This window comes from Tetrao urogallus (genome assembly GCF_951394365.1).
Source record: "Tetrao urogallus genome assembly, chromosome: 8".
NCBI classification, from domain to species: Eukaryota; Metazoa; Chordata; class Aves; order Galliformes; family Phasianidae; genus Tetrao; species Tetrao urogallus.
Window position 1 is genome coordinate 9,310,346 of NC_136821.1, and position 24,216 is coordinate 9,334,561.

At 42.3% G+C, this 24,216-nt stretch overlaps 1 protein-coding gene across 1 annotated transcript in view; it reads right to left on the reverse strand.

Annotated features, from left to right (window-relative positions):
* The window catches only part of KALRN (kalirin RhoGEF kinase), a gene marked incomplete at both ends in the record, with an annotated part of 437,411 nt that overhangs the window by 74,317 nt on the left and 338,878 nt on the right, over positions 1-24,216 (reverse strand). Inside the window, 2 exons of the mRNA XM_079539220.1 lie at positions 4,455-4,701; positions 6,183-6,212. Of these exons, the coding sequence (XP_079395346.1) occupies positions 4,455-4,701; positions 6,183-6,212 (277 nt within the window). The remainder of the gene's footprint in view (positions 1-4,454; positions 4,702-6,182; positions 6,213-24,216) is intronic.

Consider the following 24,216-nt stretch of genomic DNA (forward strand, 5'->3'; position numbering starts at 1 on the left):
CTGGGAACCTGAAGATTGCTTGTTTAATGAAAACCCCGGTTTACATGCCAGTTAAATCAACTACTAACTAATAAAATGTTTCCTTTAGTTTGAAGCCTTACAAACAGTTTAATCAACTGCTCTTAATTAAAGCTTTCAAAAGCAAAAACAATTTCTCAGCCACAACAACAACTGAAGGTTTAACGTAGTGCACTAAAACTTCTGTGTCCTCACACAGCGCTCCCAAGAAATCAGGAATCATTACTATAGAATATGTTTTGCAACAAAGATTGTTTAAAACACAAGAGAAAAAGTGCACGAGCCAATGCAGATCACAATTTAATACTCCACAGGAACAGGGACATAATAAACTCAGCCCAGGCTCTTTTTCCCCACTAAAATTCAAGATGTTCCTAAAAACCAAGACATGGGAAGAAACAATTATGTTTTTTTTCTATGTAGTTATTTTTCTGAGGTCAGGGTCTGGAGAAAAGAGACTTACAACCTCAACAAGAGCCACATTAGCCTCACTGGCTCTGCATGCTAATCTATTTATTCATCTGCTCTTTCCCACAAGGAATGGTCACAAAAATGCAGGTTTCAGGTTAACTTCATTTTCATCAATGCTATTCTTCTCACAGGACTTTATTCATCCTTCCTCTGCTTCTTTCTTTTACAGCCCAGCCTGCAATCACCCCCACCAGCCGCAGGCTCTCTCTGGCCATGGAATCATATGGGCTCTCTAAATGTAGAGCCTGTCCCCTGAGCAGCACCCAAGCCTCTGTCCCTCCTGCCCAAAGTCTAATGGTATCACAGCTGATGCACTCAGGCCAACAGGATCTAGCTGGGAAGTTGCTCACCTCACAAGACACCTTGTGAGGCCTATGTTCCTATTTGCTGTTGCAAGGACTCACCACTGCCACCAAAGCCCCACTGTTAAGTGGCCATCTGCCTGTGCAGCATCTTAAAATATGTTCCTCACCTCCTCCAGAGAGATGGACCAGACACAAGCATCCCACAGGCAGGATCTAGTTTGGGGCCCTGAGTGGGGTCCCTTCTAATATCATCAGCCTAAATCTAGTCCCATAAAGCCCTACTGTTTTAATACCTTCTTTTTTTCTTTGGTGATGGGAATTGTTTAAAATTTCTGTAAGAACTAGCCTTTGAATTACACTGGGACTTTGATTTTACAGCAAAAATGCTGAGCGAGTGGACAAGAGCTCTAAGATCAAGGTTTCATCTAAAGGTTTCATAGGCCAAGTACAAATATGGAATCACTCAGTTGAAGGTAGTAGGTTGATACCAGGAACATGCCAGTGTGCTTAATGAATATTGACTAGGTCATTAGGTTGCTTTCCATCCATGCAGATTTCTCTCTTAATTTGAAATTTATAGTTTAATACCTTAGAGCTCAATTACAGAGTAAAAGAGACAGGAATAAAAGTCACAGTTTTCCTGTAATTAGCCCCATGAGACAGTTCAAACAGAGCTTCATTCCTAGTGCCACAGGTCTTTCTTTTTCCTTACAAGGGAATGCCAGTAATGAAAAAATACATATAAATTTTCAAATACAGTAACAGAGCCTGCAGAACAGTTCTTTTTATTCAGTCATCCATAAAATATTTATGTAAGGTGAATCCCAGAAACCTGTTTGCCCTTTTACAGAGGGTAATTGCAAACACTGTCAGAGCACTGGAAAGCAAGAACAGGCAGGGCTCTATGGGGCTCTGAGCTGTAAAGTCATGAAAAAACTAAGTGTGTATCCTCTACAGGAACACAGCCAGAAGTAGGACAGAAGGCTGGGAGACTGATCCTTGACATCTCTGCACTTTGACTGAACAACTGCATGAGAAATCTGCAAAGATACTTCATTATGAAACATAGAAAGTGTTCTATTTGGGGTTTGTTCTCTTACATTTGCACCAACTTTTTTTCTTTTGTAATATTTTATGTAACTATTTTTAAAGAAATAGTGTAAAAAATAAATAAATAGGAAGAGAACCAGAGCATACGTTCAGAAGTGAACTTTGATTTTGTATTTCCAGTGGCTTTCATGAATAGCATTCTGTTCAGGTGTTGATGGTTCAGGTGCTTCTTTTCTTTTTCATTTTAGGGATGGTAGGTACCTTCGTTTAGTCTATGTTCACAAGTCTGTTTTATGTTTATAGTTCACAGTAATTTATTTAGGACAAAACAGCAGTTTATCATTTTGCACCAAGGAGATGCAACTATTTTAAAATATTTGTCAAAACTCCGTATGCTTACATCAAAGCTGGCAAATTTTACCATTTACGTTTTAAGTACAGATATTTTCTACTCTCATAGCTGCAGTGTTTTTAAAGCAAAGAATTGTATGCCTTGGTAGCTGCAAGCAAAATCCAACATATTCCACAGCTGTATATCTTTATGTATTTGAAACAGATGTCAGAAGACATCTTGGTGTTCAAATAAGATGTGTCAGCCTTTGCCCTGCATTGTAGAGAGAGGCCACACATTTTGGAAATTTAGAGGGGGTTTCATAAGGAAGGGTTCATAATCCAAACCATGCTGAAAGATACTGGAAACAGAGATGGACACAAGTCTTAATAGCCACGTATGATGCTAATCCTTGCAGCACCTCATGAGACTGGCAGGCTCCAGAGGCTAGTGCATTTCCCCCTTTACACTTACTCCCCTTTCTTTATTTCAAGCATCTGTTTATTCAGTTTAAACAATTTCCTGTTCTCCTTATGGAGGGACAGCTGATTAGACCCAGAAGAACCTATTTGCTGTACTCCAGCCAAAACTGTGAGCTGGACAGTTATTTTTATAATTTCTAGCGGCACTTCTGGAGATTGCATTAGCGCTGAAGCTCCCCAATCCAGGTTTGGTATGTGCAGGAAGAAAATGGAGGCTTCAGGGCAAGGAGATGGGAGGAAGTAAAGGCCATGAACGCATGGCTGGACCAGCCCCAGACTGACTGCACCTGCCAGGAAGAGCATGCAGGCCAGCTTGGCAATCTAGCAGGATGACGTGCCCTGCGGCCTGGCTGTGCTGTGCTCAGGCAGCCCAATGCCCACACCACCCTGTCTCCATCCTCTTCGGGACCGCCAGCTTCCCTGTGCACCGTGCCATGTGGCCCTTCACAGTGTCCTTCAGTGTCCTAATGCCATGGCCCGCACCCAGCAGACATGTTCCTGTGCTTCCTGTGAGTCATGCCACGCTGGGCTCTGCCTGCTCTGCCAGACTGAATTTCGGCTTTACCCGTTTACTCACGGCTGTAATCCACAGGGAGGTGTGGCTGTGGTTCCCAGAGCTCTGCATGGCCTTTGGAGAAGGCAGTGGCCAGGACAGGCTCCAGGTGTGGCAGGTCTGCGTGACATGGACATGCTGGAGTTTGCACCTCAGGCAGTGGGGACAGTCTGCATTTCCCTCCTGTGCTTTTTAAGGCAAAACGACTCTAGGCCCTTTACAGTGCCCTGTTTGTTCCCTACTCCCTGCCTACAGGGAACTGAGAGCACGATTTCAGTGCTTTTTCTCAAAACAATCAAAACCACCAAGCTTAACTTATCCAAACGAAGAAGGATCAAGTTCTACTTCCCCTAACGCAGAGGGAAAAAATAAACAACTTTATAAAGGCAGATGAGGCTGCACGTTTGAGCCAGGGAGCGGGATGTTAGGAGCCATTCCCCTTGCCCTAATTGTGACAGGAACACAGCCCTAAAGGGACGTGCTTTGCCCACCCTGAATGGAGCAGGTCCCACTCCAGCAATAGGGGGCACCTCCTGCATCTGGCTGCACAGATGTGATGCATGAAACACACAACACTCAGACCATGACACCAACTGAATAGGCCACAGACATCATCAGAGACAAACAATTTTTCACCACTCAGAGCAGGTGTTTGTAGGAAAGTGCAGGTCATTTCCATGCAAACTGACGTCAAGGCCCAGCCTCTCAGGGCGATGCATGTTTTGTCACACTCTGATTGCAACACCTTCTTTGCCTCTTGTACCAGTACACTCACATCTCCAGTTCACCTGTCAACCTGGTGGCTTGTTTGCAATCATAGGTGGACAGTGGGGATATAGTAAAAGACCATGCATTAATATGCACTGTGGAATTCATAAAATAACATGTTCACAACTTAGGGCATGCTGTGTGTATACACAGCGTTCTTTTCCCTCCTCGTTGGCTTTTTTTTCCCCTCCATCTCAACTTTTAGGCTCTGAAAGCAATCCTTGTGTCTTATTTTTATCCTGCAGCTCAACACAGTAACAACTGCCACACAGCAAAGGATACAGACATACAAACATTGATTCATGGGATGGAGCTGGGCTGGTGCTGTGCTGACTCACAGAGACCCAGTAACAAAACTCACTGATGACTACACAGTCCTTTGCCCACATCGACTGCCAAAGCAGCCCAAGCAGCTTACATGATACAAAAGGGGAAATCCAAAACAATCCGAAAACACCTGTCAGGCTGTTGCCTACCTTTTCCTGAAGGGAAGAAGCAATCCATCTCCACGCTGCTACGGGAATGGGAAATGCAGAGAGCGCTGCTGGGGACCAGACCTTCCTGCGGTGGGCTCCGCTCCGTGGTCCGCACCAAGCACCAGCCTGGCCTTTCACTCGGCCTCTCCAGCAGCTCCACCGTCTGCCCCACCTGAATGCTCAGCTCGCTGCTGTGGCCCGCCGTGAAGTCCTGGAGCACCACAGTTAGTTCACACCCTCCAGACAACTGCCCAGGTTCAAGGGAAAAAAAAAAAAAAAAAAGAGTAGGAATAGGAGTTAGGGCAGAATGAAAGCAATCATCTTTGCATCATATTTACACTGGCAAAGGCAGGCTTTGTGCTCCTTAGAAGCCAAGTTAATCATTTCTTTTGCCAAAGTTCAACAAGTTGTGACCCTTGTTTCCTTTCCTTCTTACTCATTCTGTTGGGCTTGAGTAAGAAATCAAAGCTACCCACCCCATGGCCTCTTGAATGCCACAATTTTCTAGCTGGGGGTGCCCATCACAAACCTTGCTTAGTTTCTGGGGTTCCTTTCTAGTCTGGCACTAGCCCAGCCAACAGCTTTGGCACTATGCCTCATGGCAGAACAAATCCAGCTCCCTCTTACAGCACAAGCGAGATAGATACATTCCCACATGCCACCACGCAGTGAGTATACAGCTGCTACATTTTGCAAGACAAAAAACATTGCCCTCTTCTTCCCAGACTTGTTCTAAGGTCCTTTTGGGAGATTAGGGAATCCTGATGGGGCAGATCAGAATAGCTCCTCCCACGCTGTCTGATGGAAAACAGAGGTGTAAATATATAAACGTAGAGTGACTGATTATATGCTGACTTCCAGGATTTGTATCTAAGAATAAATGTATCGTTTTACATCCGTACTGAGTGCTGGCAACCTGCTGCTTTCCTTCAGTCTCACACCCTGTGATATGCAAGGAACAATACTGGTCTCTGTTTAACCTTGATCTCTATATAACCCAAGACTGGATAGAAGCGTTTGTGTATACAGCAGAACAAAGCAGAAAAAGTGACTGCACAGGCAGCATAGCTAACAAAGCTTGTTTTCTTACAGATTTGGATCTCAGGGTTGGATTTGCAGGTGTCTAAACAGGTGTGAGCACAAATCTGGATTGCTTTCTACCTGCCCATCATTAGGGGCCCTTGTCTAGGTCCATCTCCACATGCTGCCTGCTTCCTGGAACATGCAGGATTCTTTGAGCTCCTTATTCCAGTATAAAATTTGATTGAATTAGCTCACTGATTCGAAAGGTATTGAGCAGCAACCAAGCTGATTCAAAATCCTGTAATATCACGAACCTCACTGTCCTGGGATACAAAGCTAAGGACAGGCGCATTATAAAATGTTTTTAAATAAACCACTTGCAAATCCAACTGAGCTGAGAGAAATGTTGTACAATGTCTAATATCTATGTGAACTCAATGAGAAGTGGGATCTACTCATCAGCTGGAATGGGTGAGCCCCTTGCAAACCCATTTCTACAGACATCACTGTAGAGCTGTGCAACCTCAAAATCCCTTTCTGTGGGCCAGGCAGTCTCAAATGCACACTCCCATGGTAACAGCACTCTCCCCACTCAATGGCATTGTGGTTTGTGTGTCTCATGAGGCAGGCATGAAAGAAATCCCGTTCACAGTTCCAATATATACAATTACAGAAAGGGGTCAGTGGACAAGGACTGGTTCTCACCTGTCCTGTGTCTCTGCCGTAGACGAAATGCTAGATTGGGGGAAGAAGAAGGAAATAATTCTCTGAAAGATTATTTGTAAATAGATAGAAAAAAATCAACCAAACCAAACAAATCATGGCAGCTGTTGGAGGCCATTCAGACAGCACGCTACCACTAATCCTTGCAGAAAGAGCTCAGTGAGCTGATGGAACATACAAGAGATGAATTTGGCACACTCTGACATGCTTTCCTTGTAACACACAGCTATTGGAAGAATAAGATATTGCTATAATATTTGCTAAGGTTTCTTTGCTATGGGATAATTTGAGAATTACAATTTTTCTTTCTGATTCAATATGGGACCCGATTTGGTATGGTATATTTAAGATACAAGAAAAATCCAAGAGACAAACTGAAAGCACTGCCGTGCCCTGCACTGATGTACCACTAGGTGTCCGTGTTTGCCATCACACCGCAAACTCTAGCTGCAAGGAATTCACTCTGCTTGGCTTCAGGCAGGGGCTCGCTAGGTGCGGTGTGCTGAGCTGGGCAAGCAGCAGCAGGCTCAGATAGGAGCCCTCCATCCATCGCTTCCAACCGCAAGGGCAGAGAATGCGCTGAAGCGGTCAAAACCTTTTATTCAGATGGTCAGGTTGATTTTTGAAAAATAAATCATAAGAGGAGAGCTGGAGCCCATCACAAACCTGGGGGCCTTTGCCAGCCCCTCCCCAAATAGCTGAACACCTGTGACAGTGGATGACTCAGTGAGGGTGGCACCTGTAAGCAGTACCCCCAGAGGAGGCAGGTGTGCTCCATGACCTGCAGGTGCCATGTAGCCCTGAGCTCCTGGTTCTCCCTATCTCATTAAAAATAGCTATTTAACATGGTGAGAACTGGAAGTCATCAGCCCCCCTCTAGCAGCCTGTGGCCAGCTCACTGCTGAAACAGTAATGATGTATGTAAAATGATTTATCTGTAGGAAAAGACATTAACTTCGGCATGAGGAATTATGCAGGGACCCTTTACAGGTATAGTTAGGTAGGGGCCCACCGATGATTTTTAGGTGCAGACCACAAAGAACAGAAGGAAAATTTCTTCCTTTTGCAAATGACTTCACTGTGCCTATTCTGTGTCTTCTATACCACCACACCACAAGAACACGTGCTGACCAAATTAACCCACAGCAAAGAAATCTCTCTAGAAAGACTGTATTACACTAACACGTATCCAGTTTATCAGTCATTTAGGAATAATGCAAATACACCTGCTTCTCAATGACAGAAATCCTTTCACCTATGAAGTGTTCCCCAAACTATTAATGGCTTAATTTATTTTTGGAGAGTAAATTCCCAATCTCAGAGAAGGATATCACGGTTTTCTCTCTTCCTCTGAGCATGCAATAGATGGGCTACTGCTTTCTCACATGGATTGCATTTGGTTTGGAAAAAGAAAGAAAATAGAGAATGCCCTTACAGTTGTAGTTCACAGGTAAATGGCTTCATATTTTAACATATTATGTTCACTATTATCATTCTTGTGATAAAGTCGACCATTGAAACTATTGGCTGGATACATTTAAAACCCAGACAGCAGTGTGCTGCACAGCCAATCCACGAGACATTAAAATAAAAACAGTGATACAGCAGGTCTTTGCAGAGCATAAGGCAAAACTGAAAGATCTGACACTGGTGCAAATGGAATGAATTACACAGAAAGCAATGGCTTGAAAATCAGTAAGAAAAGGACATGCAGAATGAAATAGCGAAATGCTAGAAAGAATCACTGAATAGAATCATAGAATCATTAAGGTAGGAAAAGATCTCTAAGATATCTAATCCAACTGCCACCTACTACCAATACTGCCCACTAACTACATCCCTCAGTGTCACATCTCCACAGTTTTTTAACACCTCCAGGGATGGTGACCCCAGCAACCTCCCTGGGCAGCCTGTGCCAAAGCCTGACCACTCTTTTTGAGAAGTTTTTCATAATATGTAACCTGAATGATAGAAACAGTAGGGCTCCAAGCAGTCCACAGCGAATGTGTGGTGTGTCCTGTGTACCACTAGCATAAGCCCCAGCCTGTTCTCATGCTGCTGCCTGCCACCAGCAAACCATCTCCCATCCTCTGTGATCACTTGTGCCTGGTCTAGGGAGCATCATTATCCATGAAGCACATAAATGTTTTCATCAGGATGTGCTAAAACAGATCAAACTGTGCTAGGAAAGAGTCCTGCTCTATGTCACCAGTGTAGGTGGGAACCAGCCACTCAACAACTGGAAATTACCCTATTTGCTGCACAACATTGCTACCAAAACTCTGAGCATCGATGGGAACCTTGGCCTGATCCACATGAGACATTTTTCTTTTGGGAGCACCCAGCTGAATGCTTGTCAGCCTTGGGAGCGTGAAGTGCAAGCTACCAAAATGTCCCAGACATGGACATGTCCTGCTGGGGGGACATCCAGGCTGCTCCAGAGATCAGCAACTCCAGTTAGTGCAGAATGACTGTGTGATGGTATTTCCTGTGTCACAGCATGTGTGCATGGCCACCGCTGCATCTGTTCAGTTTTTAGCCATCAAGCAGCAGCCAGAGGAGGAAAGGCTGAACATGAGAGGCACATTTATCATCACAGTACAGATGGAAAAGGCCTACCAGGTCACAGGCTGTCCTTCCTTCCTGCTAAAATAGATGTTAACTACTACTAAATCCATTTTGATTTAAAAGAAAGGGGGAATTAATAACTCCCTGGTGGGGTAAGCAGGGATTTGGAAGATGGTCTCTTATGAAGGATGCTTTGAACACTACTTAAATGAACGAATTGCAGTGGATCTCACACTGATTCTGAAGCATAAGTCCAAGCTCAGGCAGACTGAGAACTGGTAATAGAGATACTGTAGTGCTTATGCTAGCATAAATAGATAAATAGCTGCCTCCCCAGCAAACATAGCAGCATCTCAGTGGTTGTTTCTCCAAGGGTACAGAACGCTGGTGTTTGTGATCTTCCCTTCTGTGACACAGTGCCATAATTAAAGTTTTAGTCTTTTTGTAATTAAGGTATTAAGTTTGTAACACAGGCTCATAAACCACACTGTGACACACATGTGAGTGCACATAACCGAGCGGACCCGGCTACCTGTGGTGCTCATGGAAGTCCCTGTGAGCTGTGCATAGCCGGGGCTTCAGTGCTGCCAGCTGCTCCATGACTGCCCTGGGCAGGCACCGCTCATACCTGCCTGTCATTTGTCCACCTAGGGGCTTGCAGCTGCTAAAGATGCTCTGTCAGTATGCAATGCACAACTATCCTCTCATGCAATATTAAGCTATTTAAAAAGACATTTTAATATAAAGAACCATGCCTAGCTCCATTCTATACTAAATCATCTCATGTACTTTGTTTTTAAGATTGCTTTATAGTATCGTTTCTTTATATAGATCTTTTTTTCCTTTTTCTGCTCCTCAAATGCTTCCATTTCATCTTCAATATATTTCCCACTCACAACCACAGAATCAGCAGTGCACTGCATCTGAAGATGAAGGTAAGAACCAATACATTTCAGGTAGGCATGAAGTTATTTATACCAAGCCAACATTTGATTTTCATTCAAAGAAGCAACAACAGAGAATGAATCTATCAGGGTCAGAAGAGCTGCTGAGAATATTTAAGTATTTTAAAATATGCCAGCATCATTGTAGAAATGCACTCTCGCTGGTTATTTACATATATTCAATAGAACACAGAGCTCTGCTCGTTCAAACAAAGCGTTCTGTGTAGCGCTGCTCTGCGCTCTGATATAAATTGCTAGTTTGCTGTTGCTTGTAGGCTTTCTGCCCATCTGCTTTTGGATGACAGCCAGTTTCAGATAGAAGCATTTAGTCACCATAAACAACCGATTTCAAGAGAGTGAGAGCAGCAGCGGGAGAAAGAATGGGATTTGCATCCTTATCAAGAGATTACAAGAAGTGAATAGGACCACTTAGGCGCCGATTCTGTCTGCACTGAAATAAACCCAGAGCTGTCACTCTAGCTGGGTGACAGGCACTAAAAAATGTATCCCTCCTAGAATTCTTCGTGAAAATTTCTGTAATTCCATAGAGATTTTCTTTTTTGCTGGTTAGGGAGAGAGATATCAAATGCAGAAGAAGCCTTTGAGAAATTCTGGTACTAGAGAATTGCTTGAGTTTCACTGTGCTGTAGCAGGGTCTATTTGGAGTGCGAACAGCTATGTTACTACCTGTAAAAGTGCTGCACCTCGGAGGGGTGCTGAGCTGAGAGCTCTGGCACTTCTGGTGAGTGCTTCATTCCGTTGGCATGGAGGTGTCTCTGCAGGGATAGAATGTGTTTCAGAAATGGTGAGCTCTTGAATAATCCACAGTGACTGGCAAAATTGCTCCAGATTGAGCTCATTTCAGAACTTTGGTGAGAATACTTGGCTCATCTCCTAGTCTTTCTTGGTCCTCGGGCCCCTGTGCCCATCTGCAGTTAAGCTGGAGATGGTGCTTCCTACCCTTTATTCTGTCTGAACAGATGAAGAGGATTGCTCCCTGAGCTTCACAGGGAGGTTTCTTTGTATTTAAGCCATTAGTCAGACACATGGTAGGTCTGATGGTGACAGGCTGTAGCCCTAATGTACCAGCTCTACTCCTCTCAGCAAGGAGATAACAATAGGCATCTGGATGCTCAGCATTCTATAAATCAAGATACAGCATGTTATTTCACAGCAGAGAGAAGAGACAGAGATGGCACTTGGGACATATAAATATGCTAACAGAAAGGAAATCTGGTATTATGGTTTCAAACAGCACAAATCTTTTATGTCCAGCAGATCTTGCTGGAATCCCTACTAGACAATCGTATCCTGGCTGTGCTGGACTTTGGAACTCCAGCATATACTGACATGTGCAGAACAGCTTGAATGAGCTGCCTGCATTATTTCTGGAGCCTTTTTTTTTCCAGAAATAAAGACTACAGCAAGCCAAAATTAAACAGCACATGCACCATAAACAGTACTTTTGAAGATAAAGAAGGCCAGACTCCATTTCACCCAACAAACTGAAGCACAGAATTAGTCCATGTTTGACCTTTTAAGACACAGATTTTCTCATGGCCCTTGGCTTAAGAGAGCTGATACCTGGATCCTATTCCCTTCCCTATTTGAAGCACAAAATGGAACAGATACCACTTGTGTTTCCTCAATCAAACAGCCAGCATGACTAAAACGCATCTGCAACCACTGTTGCAGAGGATTAGGAGGGTAGACAGCCTAAATACCCCAAGGTAAAGCTCCTCCTGTCATCTCTTATAGCCACAAGATGTTCTAAACTCATCTAGGGTTAATAAAAACACAATAATAGTCTGAAATCAGGGAGTAATGCCTAGTTGCTGAGGTTTTTTTTTTAATGTCCAACTCACTCTGAGCAAAGCAGACTATTTTGACTCATGAAGTCAAAGGTTTTAGTTAACAAATAATTAATTGACTCCTAAGATCCTGCTAGCAAGTACACTGTGTAGCTAGAGAGTGGGTGAAAACGTGCATGCTCAACAAAGGAAAATGCACAAGCCTGCACTGATGCTTGATAGCATCACAGAAAACCACAAACACTCCTCCTTCAGGGACATTAGCTCCACAAAATGGTTAAGGCTCAGAACAGAGAAACCAAAAACACAATGAAGCATTTAAAGATTTTTGTCCAAATGGTTAAATTCAGAGAACAGATGTTTTATATAAAGTGACTTTAATTGAAAGGATAATTCAAACTATGCCTGAGCCATACAGTCCTGTAAGTCTGACTCCCCTCTGCCTTGGCCTGCTTGGCATCCCTTGCCTTTTCCGAGTCGTTTCCTTTTTACAAATTTAATAGCTGCTATTTTTCATCTTTATTGTGGGTCCCTAGGTCCCATTACTATAAGTCAGAGCCTTAGGCCACAAATTAACTCAAAGGTGGATTTAGATAAGTTGCTCTTACTAATTTTCAGTAGGTTTGTCAAATAGACCATAGAGGCAAAAGCAGATCTAAGATTACAGAGAATTCATCCAGAAAAATGGTGGCAGTCAGTGGTGTCTCTCCCTCAAAGCTGCCCTGGGAAGGCCTGGCCCTGCGTGATACATCTTCATGCCCCTCTTCCCCTTGCAGACTTCATAATAAAATTAATAAAGCTTCTGGTCAATTGAAATCATGCTTTGAGAGGCCTGGCCCCTGAATGGGTGAGGTTGTTGCAGTTGTCTGGCAGCAGCTGGAGAGAGGCAGGCAACCTCACAGGCTGCTTTTCCTCCCTCCCAGCCTGTTCCTTATAATGTTCTCAGTTTATGTCTCTTACATTAATGCCCTAACAAAACACTCCAGCTCAGTGTTGCCATTAATTGCCAAGTAAAAACACACAACTGCTGCTGCAAACAGAGTGCAGGAATGAGTGCCATATGAAGCAGTACCCACTCTGAGCAGGAGAGTTTGCAAAGGGGTTGCATGTTCACCCCCTCAGTCAGTGCTTGGTTCTGTGGAAAGAAGATCTCTTAGGATGTGATTACTTGTGTTCGAGTCCTCCCTGCTGCTCACCTCATCCACTGCACCCACAGAGCCTTTCCAGCATTGCTGCATCATTTTCAGCCATCATGATGGGCTGCAGCTCGAGTTTGAGCAGTTAAATCTTGGGGCTTTCATTCTGCTCTCCATAATACTGCTATTTACTCAAAGTGACCTCATTTGCCAAGTGATGTAAGAGCGTGCATGATCGAGCCTGGCACGTCTAAGCAGATGTTTTCAGTGGACACAGAAACAGTATTATGAAACGAAAATATTGCCTAAAACCTGAGCAGCACAAGAGATTACAATGGCTTTTATGCAGATCAGCTTACCTAAAACTGCATTGAAAGGGCTTTGGCTGCAGTCATGCGCTTCCCTTTTTGAACCGAAAGGCTGTTGCATGCACCGCTGCAACGTGGCTCCCAAAGGAACTGCAGCTGCAGGTTTAGAATTCTATCGGTTTTAGTCTCTTTTATAGAGTTACTGGAGTGTTCCCAGAGGACACTCCTCACATAAAATTCTTCGCCTTTAAAGTACAATAACAAAAAGTGGTCGCACCCTATTTTTGTTTTGTTTTGTTTTAGTTTCTAACAAGGAAATAAATTCTACTGCATACAAGAGTATAGATTCAAAGGGTTTGACAGTTAATCTGACTTGCTTTCTTTCAGCTGAAAGGAAATTCTCATTGACTTGCCATTTACATTTGCTGTCTTCTCACATTATCAGGCAGGCCTAAATATGGATTGATGTCCAGCACAAACAAGTAAAAGACTGAGGGGAGCCTAAAAGAACTTTGATATTTTCACTTATCAAAGGATTAACTGAATAACAAGGTCTGCTGATAAGCACAATCCCAGCTCCTGCTTCGTTTCTTTCAGTGAAGACACATCAGACCAAATACTCCACTCTTATTCACTTTGAGGTAAGTTTAGAGTTGGAGGACTCTGAAGCACAGAAATAAACAATAAAATTCTGCCGTGCCTTTCTTAAATTCCATATACTCTTACTCTCTGAATCCACAGCCTGTCTTCCATACACGTGTGCATGCTATTAACATTATATTAATTGAAACCACTTAAACTGAATAGTCAGCAAGACACTTCCTTGGCTGAATATCTTCCAGTCATAAAATTATGTTCTCTTAATAAATTCCGTTTCACTAATTCATTATTTCTTCATCTATGCTGTAAGATTCTTGGCATAAGCATCTGTTTCCTTTCATAAAACATGAGCACATTTTGGACAAGAATGATAATGATAAATAATAAGTAAGCAATTTCCTCAATCCAAGGCAATACAGTAGCAGAACTGTCTGCCCAAACCTCATTAACCCCTATCCAACCTAAAGAAGTAACGGCTGAAATGCCCTGGTCGCCAGAATGAGTCCTAAATGGAGGGAAAACATGCTTGAACTAAGAGAATGAACTTAGACTTCCCTGCAAGAAAAATGATTTTGCTGTGGCATTACCACTTAAAATGCTGTAATAATGAACTGGTGGCTCTTTCAATGATAAATTTCCAGAAGAAAATGATGAAAGCACAATGCAAAACATCCTTCTTTCATTCTCAGAACTCACACACAAGGCCTTAGTGAGTAGTGACCCTATTAAGAACATGTACATAATTTATCAGAGTATGTTCTGTTTCCTTCTCTCCTTTCTGATTCTTCATCTATCCCTCCAGCAAAAAAGTATTTCTTTATCACATTGCTCCATATTGTCCTGTAACTAACATTTGGATTGATCCCCAACGCCAATAGATGAATATGCCTCTTTTTATATCAAAGATATTCACAAGATGTAGATTCATAGAAAAAAAATAAAAATAAAAATAAAAATAAAAATAAAAATAAAAATAAAAATAAAAATAAAAATAAAAATAAAAATAAAAATAAAAATAAAAATAAAAAAGAGAGAATCTGAAAAGTCTAATTCATCAAGTGGCAATTTCATTCTAGACAACCTGCTCATATCTCATTGGTAACAACGACAAGGGCAAAAAGTGCATCTCCAAAACGAAACCCTACATTTTGCCATGCCTCAGTTACCTATTAGTGGTAGTAAGATCTCTGAGCCTTATGTCAAGAATGTCTGTAAAGCCTTCTTCTCAACTTCCAGCCAAAGTGCTCAAATAATGTTAAATGATACTATGGTGACTTCAGATCACAAGAAATAACCATATCTGTCTGGCTGTTACCTCTGAAACAGCTGGAACAGAGTAGGAAAAAAAATCGTAGAGGAATATTCAGCATTTTCCAAACTGAAGCCAAAGTGCTTTACAATTATTTGTAGGCACTTCTGGAGTACTTACACATTCTCACTGTAATGACAATAATACTAATCTAAATAAACCTTATTTTGCTCATAGGAAAGGCAATTTGATCTTCTTCAGAAACATAAAGATTACCACTGAGCTTTATTCTACCTCCTTGGAACTTGGCAGCTCTTTTCCATCATCCATCCCTATTAGGATGCCATGGGTTACCAACTGAACACTTACCTTAATTCCTTGGCTATCTGGAAAATTTACAATCCTGGATTGGTCTGTCTTGCAAAGATTTCCACAAAGTTCTGGCTACATACATTTGGTTTCTATTTGAGTAGTAACTGTCATTTACATAGCCTGCCTCCATTTTCCTTTTCTGATCACCTGATGTCATTCTATGACTTGCTTCTTCTCAACTTTAATTCCAGTGTGCAACCCAATGTAATTTGAATCATTATTCACATCATAGGCTTTTCTTCTCTTAAAACTATATGATATGAAATTTTCAATTTAATGTTTAGGATTTTTAGTAATTATCACGTGTTACCAAATAGCTAAGATGTGCAACAGTTGTGAATTCATATTTTAGCCACTGTTAGAAAAATGGCACCAAGCACTGACACAGAGCAATTACTTCAATGACTGAAAGTCTACTGGAGCCACATTATCCAGGTATGTGGTTTTGATTGCTCGTATGAACAGTCCAGCACAAATAACTGCTTTCTTCACTAAAACAAGTTTCTTGTGAAAAGATCATGCTTTTAAGAAACTGTTAAAGCATTTTTTTAATTACTAGAAATGGGAAGGTAGTCATCAGAGCACTTAATGATGAGAAGAAGGGGTTTAATCTCACTTAACAAAGAAAATGTTGTCAGACAACAACACCAAACACAAAAGCATTGCAGTAAAAAATTGGCAGGAAAACAGACATTCCAAAAATGGGTTTCAGCTTGTAGTTGTACATCCACAGATGTGTCATGATAAATGCAAGTTTGGCTTTCCCTTTTTATAGACGTCTTTCTAGGAAGCTGCCTGGGTAAACACTAGCAAACCCTGTACTCTCAAGCAAAGCAAATACACTGAAGGAAGTTGGTGCTCCACGTTAGGGGTACAAGCCTGATCTCTACATCTTCCCAAGAGATACCCAAAGGGTTTGCAGAGCAGCACTGACTGAATGCTTCTTAACCAGGTTTCCCTGTGACCACCAGGTCCAGCAGCACCTGCTCACTGCATGAACCTACCATAGACCAGGACAACCACCCCAGGACTACAGTTACACTTTTTGAGCATACCCCCAAAGTTATTTCGAATCAGGCATGGAAAATATAAAAGCTGACATACCTTCCCATCTGGCAGTTCAACAGGTGTGTGCTCTGCTAACTAACCCGTCTCTGTGCCAATGCCACCTTGACGTCATTGTTACTGGGCTGACAAAAGGTTTCCATGGCAAACCAGAAAGCTGATCTGTTATCTCCCCTTTTGGAGGAAACCGAAATGCCCTCTCTCCTGTGTTCCGCTAGAACCACCCATCATTGTTTTGGCACGTAGCACAGAGGGTGCATCCAAACACTGTGATCGAGTTCAGTTGTTTGTTGTCTCTCCCCCAAATCAGAGCAGAGAGGGCACTTGATAGAAAGGGCAACAGATAAAACCAAAGGAGGACAAACTTTAAAGCAATGAATAACAACAAAAAAACCCCAACACAATAAAGTCACTTGATTCCCCTTTTTGTTGTAATTTATTACCTCTACTAGCAGGCATGGCCTGTAATAGTTAGCAGATGTTTGAAACATCTCATTTTGAACCTTGACTAAGATTAAAAAGATTTCATAGCGTTTAAATAGCAGCTGCAGTATGAAATAAAGTTTCCTTCCTAACGTGACAGAAATGTTCATCCTAGCCTTAAACAAGGAGGACTGTTTTATACTCTGTAAATATTGAGGAAACTGAATTTCTGTGCACAGGCACCCACACATTATAAATTGTACATGCCTTTAATTTGCAGCAATTGATGTGAAATAAGCTCAGCAGAACAGGCTGGCCAAGCAGCCTGAATGCTTGGTGGGATTTTGTGACAATTTGCCCCAGGCCAACAGCTTGCTGTAGGCAGGATATCGGCAGAGCTTGGCCACGCACAGGAGGTTAGCAAAGTCATTGGGCTAAATGTCACAGTTAAGATCATTACTGCTGCACCAAGGGAGAGCCTAGCAGTCCTCAGAGAGGGCTGCCGCCTGGCTGTGGAAGCAGAGCTGAAATAACATAAAGGAGCGATGCAGTACGTGTAATAACACCCATACATTCCCACCAGCCTTACTGCCATGCTGACTCCTTGCAAAACAAAGCACATTCTCCCATGTCTGAGCGCTGGGGCCTGATGCAGCTTTGATTTCATGGCACAGTCCCTGTGGAGACTCCAGGCCCACCGATTCCCCTTCCTCTTGTTGCTAGTCTGATTAAACTTCAGCCAAAGGCTAACCAATTAACTGCAACAGATGGCTGAGCCTCTGATTGAGGAAGTTAACATACAAACTGCTTGTTTAAAAACAGGTTTACATCTCAAAATGAACTATTATTCCCTTTCAGGCTGAGTGCGTTTCCTCTTTGCCTGGCAGAGTGGATAATTTCTGAGATTCTGGTGAATTCCTCACGCTTGCAAGTTCTGGATGGGTACAAACAGATATCTTAGATGAAAGAAACTTTGAAGGATCTGCTGCAGTGAACAAAGATGGCTCTGGCCCTTACGCATCTGGTTTGAGTTAATATTTTTATCCCCTTAGAATACACAAGATTTTTTCCTTAAGCCTGGATTTTACTGGTACACATGTTTCTTCTGATTTTAGTAACATAAGGTTGCAATATTGTGCTCTTGAGCAGATGTGCTTTTGGAGCCCATCCCAAGGAGCACTGCTCACCTTCAGTGAAAGCAAACTCTAAACTGGCTGTGTGCTGTCGTCTTCGGGAAAGACAAAATGTCTTCCTTTGGCCTCCTGCTCACATCATTTTAAATCCTGCTGCATGACAGCTGGTTACTAGTAGTGTGGCATGTGATGCTAACGTTGTTATTACTGAATGTGAAAATGCCTAATGCTTTTGACAATATAATCAACGTATTTTATTCATTGTCCCAGAGAAGTTCACAACTCTAAGACCTTAAAACCATCACAGGACTTACAAATATACCCTTAAGCACAAGCCAGTGCAAACTATTTCTATTAGGCAATGTGCAGCATATGCTTAACATTAGGGGCATGTGCCTAATGGGCTCATGAAACAAGGCCTGTTTTATGATTCAGCACGAGCAATTTCCAGCTCTGTATTCATCTTCCTTACAACTAGAAATGTGCCTGCGATGGGAGCACCGGGCTTTCTGATGAACACAGTGCCCAGTTCCAGCACAAGATGGAGGCAGGGATGCTGGAGTGGGTCCAGAGGAGGGCCACAAAGATGCTTGGAGGGCTGGAGCACCTCTCCTATGAAGACAGGCTGAGGAATTTGGCCTTGTTTAGCGTGGGGAAGAGAAGGCTCCAGGGAGACCTCACTGCAACCTTACAGTACTTGAGCTTACAAGCAGGAGGGGGAACCAACTTTTTGGACAATCTGACAGTGACAGGACCAGGGGGAATGGCTTTCCACTCACGGAGGGGAGATATAGGTTAGATGTGAAGAAGAAATTCTTTACTCAGAGGCGGGGCACTGGCACAGGCTGCCCAGAGAAGCTGTGGGTGCCCCATCCCTGGAGGTGCTCAAGGTTAGGATGGATGGGGCCCTGGGAAGCCTGAGCTGGTGGGTGGCAACAAGCAGGGGATTGGCACTGGGTGGTCTCTACAGTTCCCTCCAACCCAACCATTCTATGATTCTATGATTCTATGACAGGCTAGCATAGCTAATTAAACTCCCTAACTGTTGAGCATAAAGAAACAATATACAGGAATAATACCCAAATCTGTTTTTTACTACAGATTTACACTCACTTTGTGGCTCTCAGCAGGTGCCAACAGGCGGGACGTGGAGAACGCATCGCCTGCACATATTTTTATTTAATTACCAACATTTTCAGAAATTTGCTCTGAGCAAAGTCATTAATCTTCAGTAATTTCTTTGAGCCACAGTTTTATGAGGCTGAAACCCCTCTCTGAAGTGGCGGCTGCATTGCCTGAGAGGGTTTTTTTTCACAAGGCAGTTGTCATGGCAACGTGCTAGGGAGGGGAGAGCACCAGCAATAATTGAGCATCAAAGAATTGGACGTGCAGGGAAAATTCAGTGCTAGATTCCATATTAGAGCCACAGGGTCTCCAAACTGCAGATTTTAAAGCTTAGGATGACTGGATATTATTATAAGCTCTCTTGGGGATGGCTGTATTCCAGTAATGCATTATCACTGATCTGTTCCCATTATAATCCATCCATTTCACTGAAAATGACATGTTTGTGGGGCAGTGGAAAAGTAATCTGAAAGGGAACAATTGCACATCTCTGCTTTTGGGAGAGAAAAGAGAAAGAGGGAGGAGGAAAAAAAGGTAATAATCAAAGCTATATTTCAACAGCAAGCCTGGATGTTGTAAAAATAATAATGGTCTTGGCTGGCTGCTTGTTGTGAAATAATGAACCTTCTGCACCTTTATAATATTATTGCAGGCATTCTATAGAGCACCCTAATAAAAATGGATGGCTAACTAAATGAGAAAAGGCTGCTGCGTTGTTTTATGAGACAATAATTCAGTTCCAGAACACATAAATTGTAAACCCCAAACCAATGAGTTATACCAAGAACACAGCACAACTTTATTGATATTGTTACCAAGTTGCTCTTGTATATGGTGCTACAGATGTGCTTTCAAAATAATTAAAATTTTAAAGTTAGCAGTGGAGCATTATACAATTATGTCTCAAGAGTGCCATGTGCCCTAAACTATTATGAACTCTCTTATAAGGAAGGTGCTTTTTATACATTCACAGGGATTGGTTTGCCACTTAAAGATGGGAACACACAGATAGGGAAGCTAAAATAATCTCTCAGAAGGCCACTGCCTGGTACACAGATAATCTTGGTTTTAACTCCAACTCTGCACCTTCTCCAGTATCTAACTGGGATCATCTCACTCCTCTGTATCTCTCTGAATCTTAGAAACCTTTTCATGAGGCTGAGTAGAAGCTTTCATTTGAACTAGGGTGCATTTGTAGAAAGAAACGCTCAGTTTGGATTAGGACAATTTAAGCAACACAAAAACCACCACTCTGGTGAAATCACTAGTCTCCTCAGCACTATTTTTAACTGCTATATACATGGCTGGTAGTCTTCAATCTGCATGTATTAGGGCTTTTCTTGTTTACCTATGCCAAGCTTAACCAAGCTATCTGGATCAGGAGGCAGTTCTCCTTGCTCCTATTTGCTCAACCAGCTTCAGGCATTAGCATGTACTTCTAGTTTTTCAGTTTCTTATGAATAACCAATAGTCGCATAGAGCAGAACTGGTGCAGCCAGGCTCCTCGTGGGTTTAGGCTGTGTGGTCAGTCTCGAGCTATGGTGGAAGCTTTTCCTAAGGTTCAAGCATGCATGAGGTTCCTCAGCCCTGCTGATTCCCCAGCAGTGTATATGTCCAGAAATGCATGTGTTCACACTACTGGATTTCTCCTAATTGCCTGGTTGTCCAAGGAGGCTGTGGATGCCCCATCCCTGGCTGCATTAAAGGCCAGGCTGGATGTGGCTCTGGGCAGCCTGGTCTGGCGGTTGGCAACCCTGCACATAGCAGGGGGATTGAAACTCGATGATCATTGTGGTCCTTTTCAACCCAGACAATTCTATGATTCTATGATATGATAATTTTTTAGGTACGCTTTCCCAACCCTTATGCTGATCTCCATGAACCACACAGAAATCATCTTTGAGATCAGGAGCTTCTGCCAACTTAGTTGAAAATCACCCATTGGATACAAAAGTTACGAGAAGAAAGAGCATGAACAAATGTGGAAAATATGAAAGAAAACTTTGTTACCTCAGAAAACTAAGTTAAAAACTCTCCTGTCACAGGGGAAAGGACAAATTTATTCATGATATCTCTACAAACTTGCCTGCCCTATAATAATTCTATTTATATTTCCATCTCTCAACTAGTCAGATTTCAAGCTACGTAAAACATGTTGTGTTTATTTTCTATTGTTCTGGTTTGTTCACAAAAATATCACGTGGCCAAAAACAAATGTCCACAGAAGTCTATCAGTGAGCCACTATTTCATCTACTAGCTGAACTATAACGTCATCAAAAAATTCCAAGATATTTTAATTTTATTTCCTATATATAGATACTAGCTGGCATGACTTATATGAACCAGATTAAACACACGTTTACAAGTGAAGTGTGATCCTCATACTGGATTCATTTTTAGGTCAGAAGATTTCTGAAAGTTTCTCAGGATCTTTTGAGTTATTTGTATCTTATGAAGGTGCATAGATGCCCATTACTATCTCATTAGAAACCACATCAGTTTTGATGACTGTAACTCAGACAATTCTCTTAAGATAAGAGACTCTGCTATGAAAACTTAAACAGAAATTGAAAAGCAGATCCCTAATGGATGTGCCAGCGCAGCCTATTTGTGACATGAATCCCTTCTCCCATTCTTTCTGGACAGGACTAAATGGTCCCATTACAGTAATACTTTTAAAAGGTATCTTGGAAGAGAGGTCAAGGAGTACCTGTACCGGACAGGTGAACTGCACTTTAATTTTAGCCTTGAATCCTAGAGGCTGAAAATAACTCACAGTGGACATAATCTGAAGTTGCAATACAAGTACACATAGGGGCATGCCTGTCTGCTTGCACACTGCAGTCAAGTTTTGCTAAGGCTTCCTTTTTCTGAGACATGCTAGAAACAGCCTCCCGAGCCCATGGGATGGGACTGTGCTACCAGTGATTGCTCAGCACAAGTCACTCAGAGTTCTCTTTACACTTTTAGGATAAGCAACTTCCACATATGCACTAACAAAGCTTTCCCTATGCTCACGAGGCAAGACAGATGATGACAGCTTATTTTACTGTATCAGTTTTTGATTCAGTATTCTTTGGCTTTACAATGACCGTGTGACCGTGCGAATGTAGAGATTTAAGGATGCTTCTTTCCCAGTCTGCTCTTAGCTGCCTCTGTGGTAATAACAAAGCATGACCATGGATGATTTGGCATTTGATTAATAGCTGTTCAGATTGCTTTGGCAGCTTTAGCATATGTTAATTGGGTTAACAAGGTACTAAGTGCTCCACCGTGTTATGAATGTGCCGTAAAATGAAAAGCTCTGCTGTCAAATACATTCATTGCTTGTGCTTTGTGATTTGCTTGCTGTGAGCCTTCTCTCAAAGGCAGTAACCAGCAGTTTCTCCTGCTCTCCCATGAAAGACAAGAGCACAGCAGCACAAACCCTATCTTTAAGTGCCACCATTTGTTTGAGACTGAGCGATTCACTTTTTATTGCTCTGCCTCTTCCTTTTCCTTTTCCTTTATTTAAATTCTCATTCAACAATGAACTTTTAGTTGACACTGATTCCTGCTGTATTGAAGTCAGTAAGATAAACCACATATTTTTGTCTGATAATGTTTTATGACGAAAAAACAATTCCTGTCTGCAGGTACAACCAGCCCCAGTAACTGCACTCGCCATTGTATCCAGGCAAATCACTGGATGAAATTATAAAGAGGGGGTGGATTTGAAGCACCTCATTGAATCAACATCAGTGAACAAAGTTCCTGGCAACAAGGAAGCTGAACCTTACGTTCTAGACTCAGCAGGAAATGAAGGATAAGAAATTTTCTTTATTTCTTCAAAACAAATAGAGATGGAGTGAACGAGTGTACAACATGCAACAGACAGCAGAATAACACCAGTAGGAGAGATCAGGTAAGGAAGGGGTCACTCAGTCAAGAGCTTGTTTGCTTAATGGAAACTGGAGAGGTGTCTAAAGAAGATGATTTTTTTCAAGGAGCAGCTCTGACTGTAAATCGTAGCAACTCTTCATGCAATTAGCACTCTTCAATGGAAAAAGGAGTGACAGCAGGAAGGAAATGTTTAATCTTTGGATCTGAAAACATGACTCCTCCTAGCTTGACTAAAAGATTAGTGTTGGCTCAAAGCCAGGATCAGGCTCATAAAAGTCTCCAGTTTCCAGGGCAAAGGTTCAAAGCAATAATCTGCTTGAGGGGGGACAAAAATTCACATCCCACTAGTGTCAGTCTCCATGTACAGGCTTCTGTCTGGACATATAACTGGTTTTAAAAGGGAAGGTGAGAAGATACAGAGGTGATTGGCAGCTGGAATTCATTCAGCTCAAATGTACCCCTTTACATAACACTTTCATGTGAGTGAGATGTTCATTTGCTACATTGCAATCGACCAAAAGAGAAAGCATCCATCATTCTGCATCAAAAAGATAACAGAGACCAGTCACACAAAGGAAAAATGCCACCTCTGCACCTGCTCCTGGAATAATTACTTGCTTTAGTACACTGCTTAGATCCCGGGGCTGGTTTTAGCCTGCCAATGCAAAAACAAAACAAAAACAAAACAAAAAAACAACAAAAACAACTCGGCATATGGCCCACAACTTAGCTAACAAGACACATTAGGTTTATGTCTCACTGATCTCAAAGGACAATAAATATATGCACAGTGCTGAGCTTACACAGAGCTGAATCAAGGCTCCCACTCCCTGTCTCTGCCTGCTGCTCTTCAATTATTTACAAATCTGAACAGTTTGGCCACCTACCCCACGTGGTGAGCAGAGGATGTGCCATTCAAGCTCCACATGCAGCTGCTGCTTCCAGTGGTTTCTTCCCTCCTGCTCAGCCACCACAGCCTGTGCAGCACACAGCCAGGCTGTGCTGGGGAATGGCTGCAGCCGGGGAGTCTAACACTCCTAACCCTCTTGGCTCAAGCAGTTTAAAGGAATGCACACAATTTATTTAATCCTAAAATCCATCTTATTGTAGGAGTTAATAGTCGGATAATGCTGTGTATAACATTCCAAACATCTCCCTATAAATAAGAAAGTATTTAAATAGAAGACTTTGCAGTAAATGTTCAGTTTCACTTCCAAGTTTCTCTTCATTAAAAAACAAACCAATGTATTAATCTTCACTGCTGCGTATCTTAACAATGTGGAAAACAGATTATAACAGCTTCTGAGCACCCCAGGCTGCTTCTGCATTTTGAAAAGAAAGAAGAAATAACTTTAAATCCACTTTTAAAAGTCTTATCCTTCCTTTGCACGTCCTCATT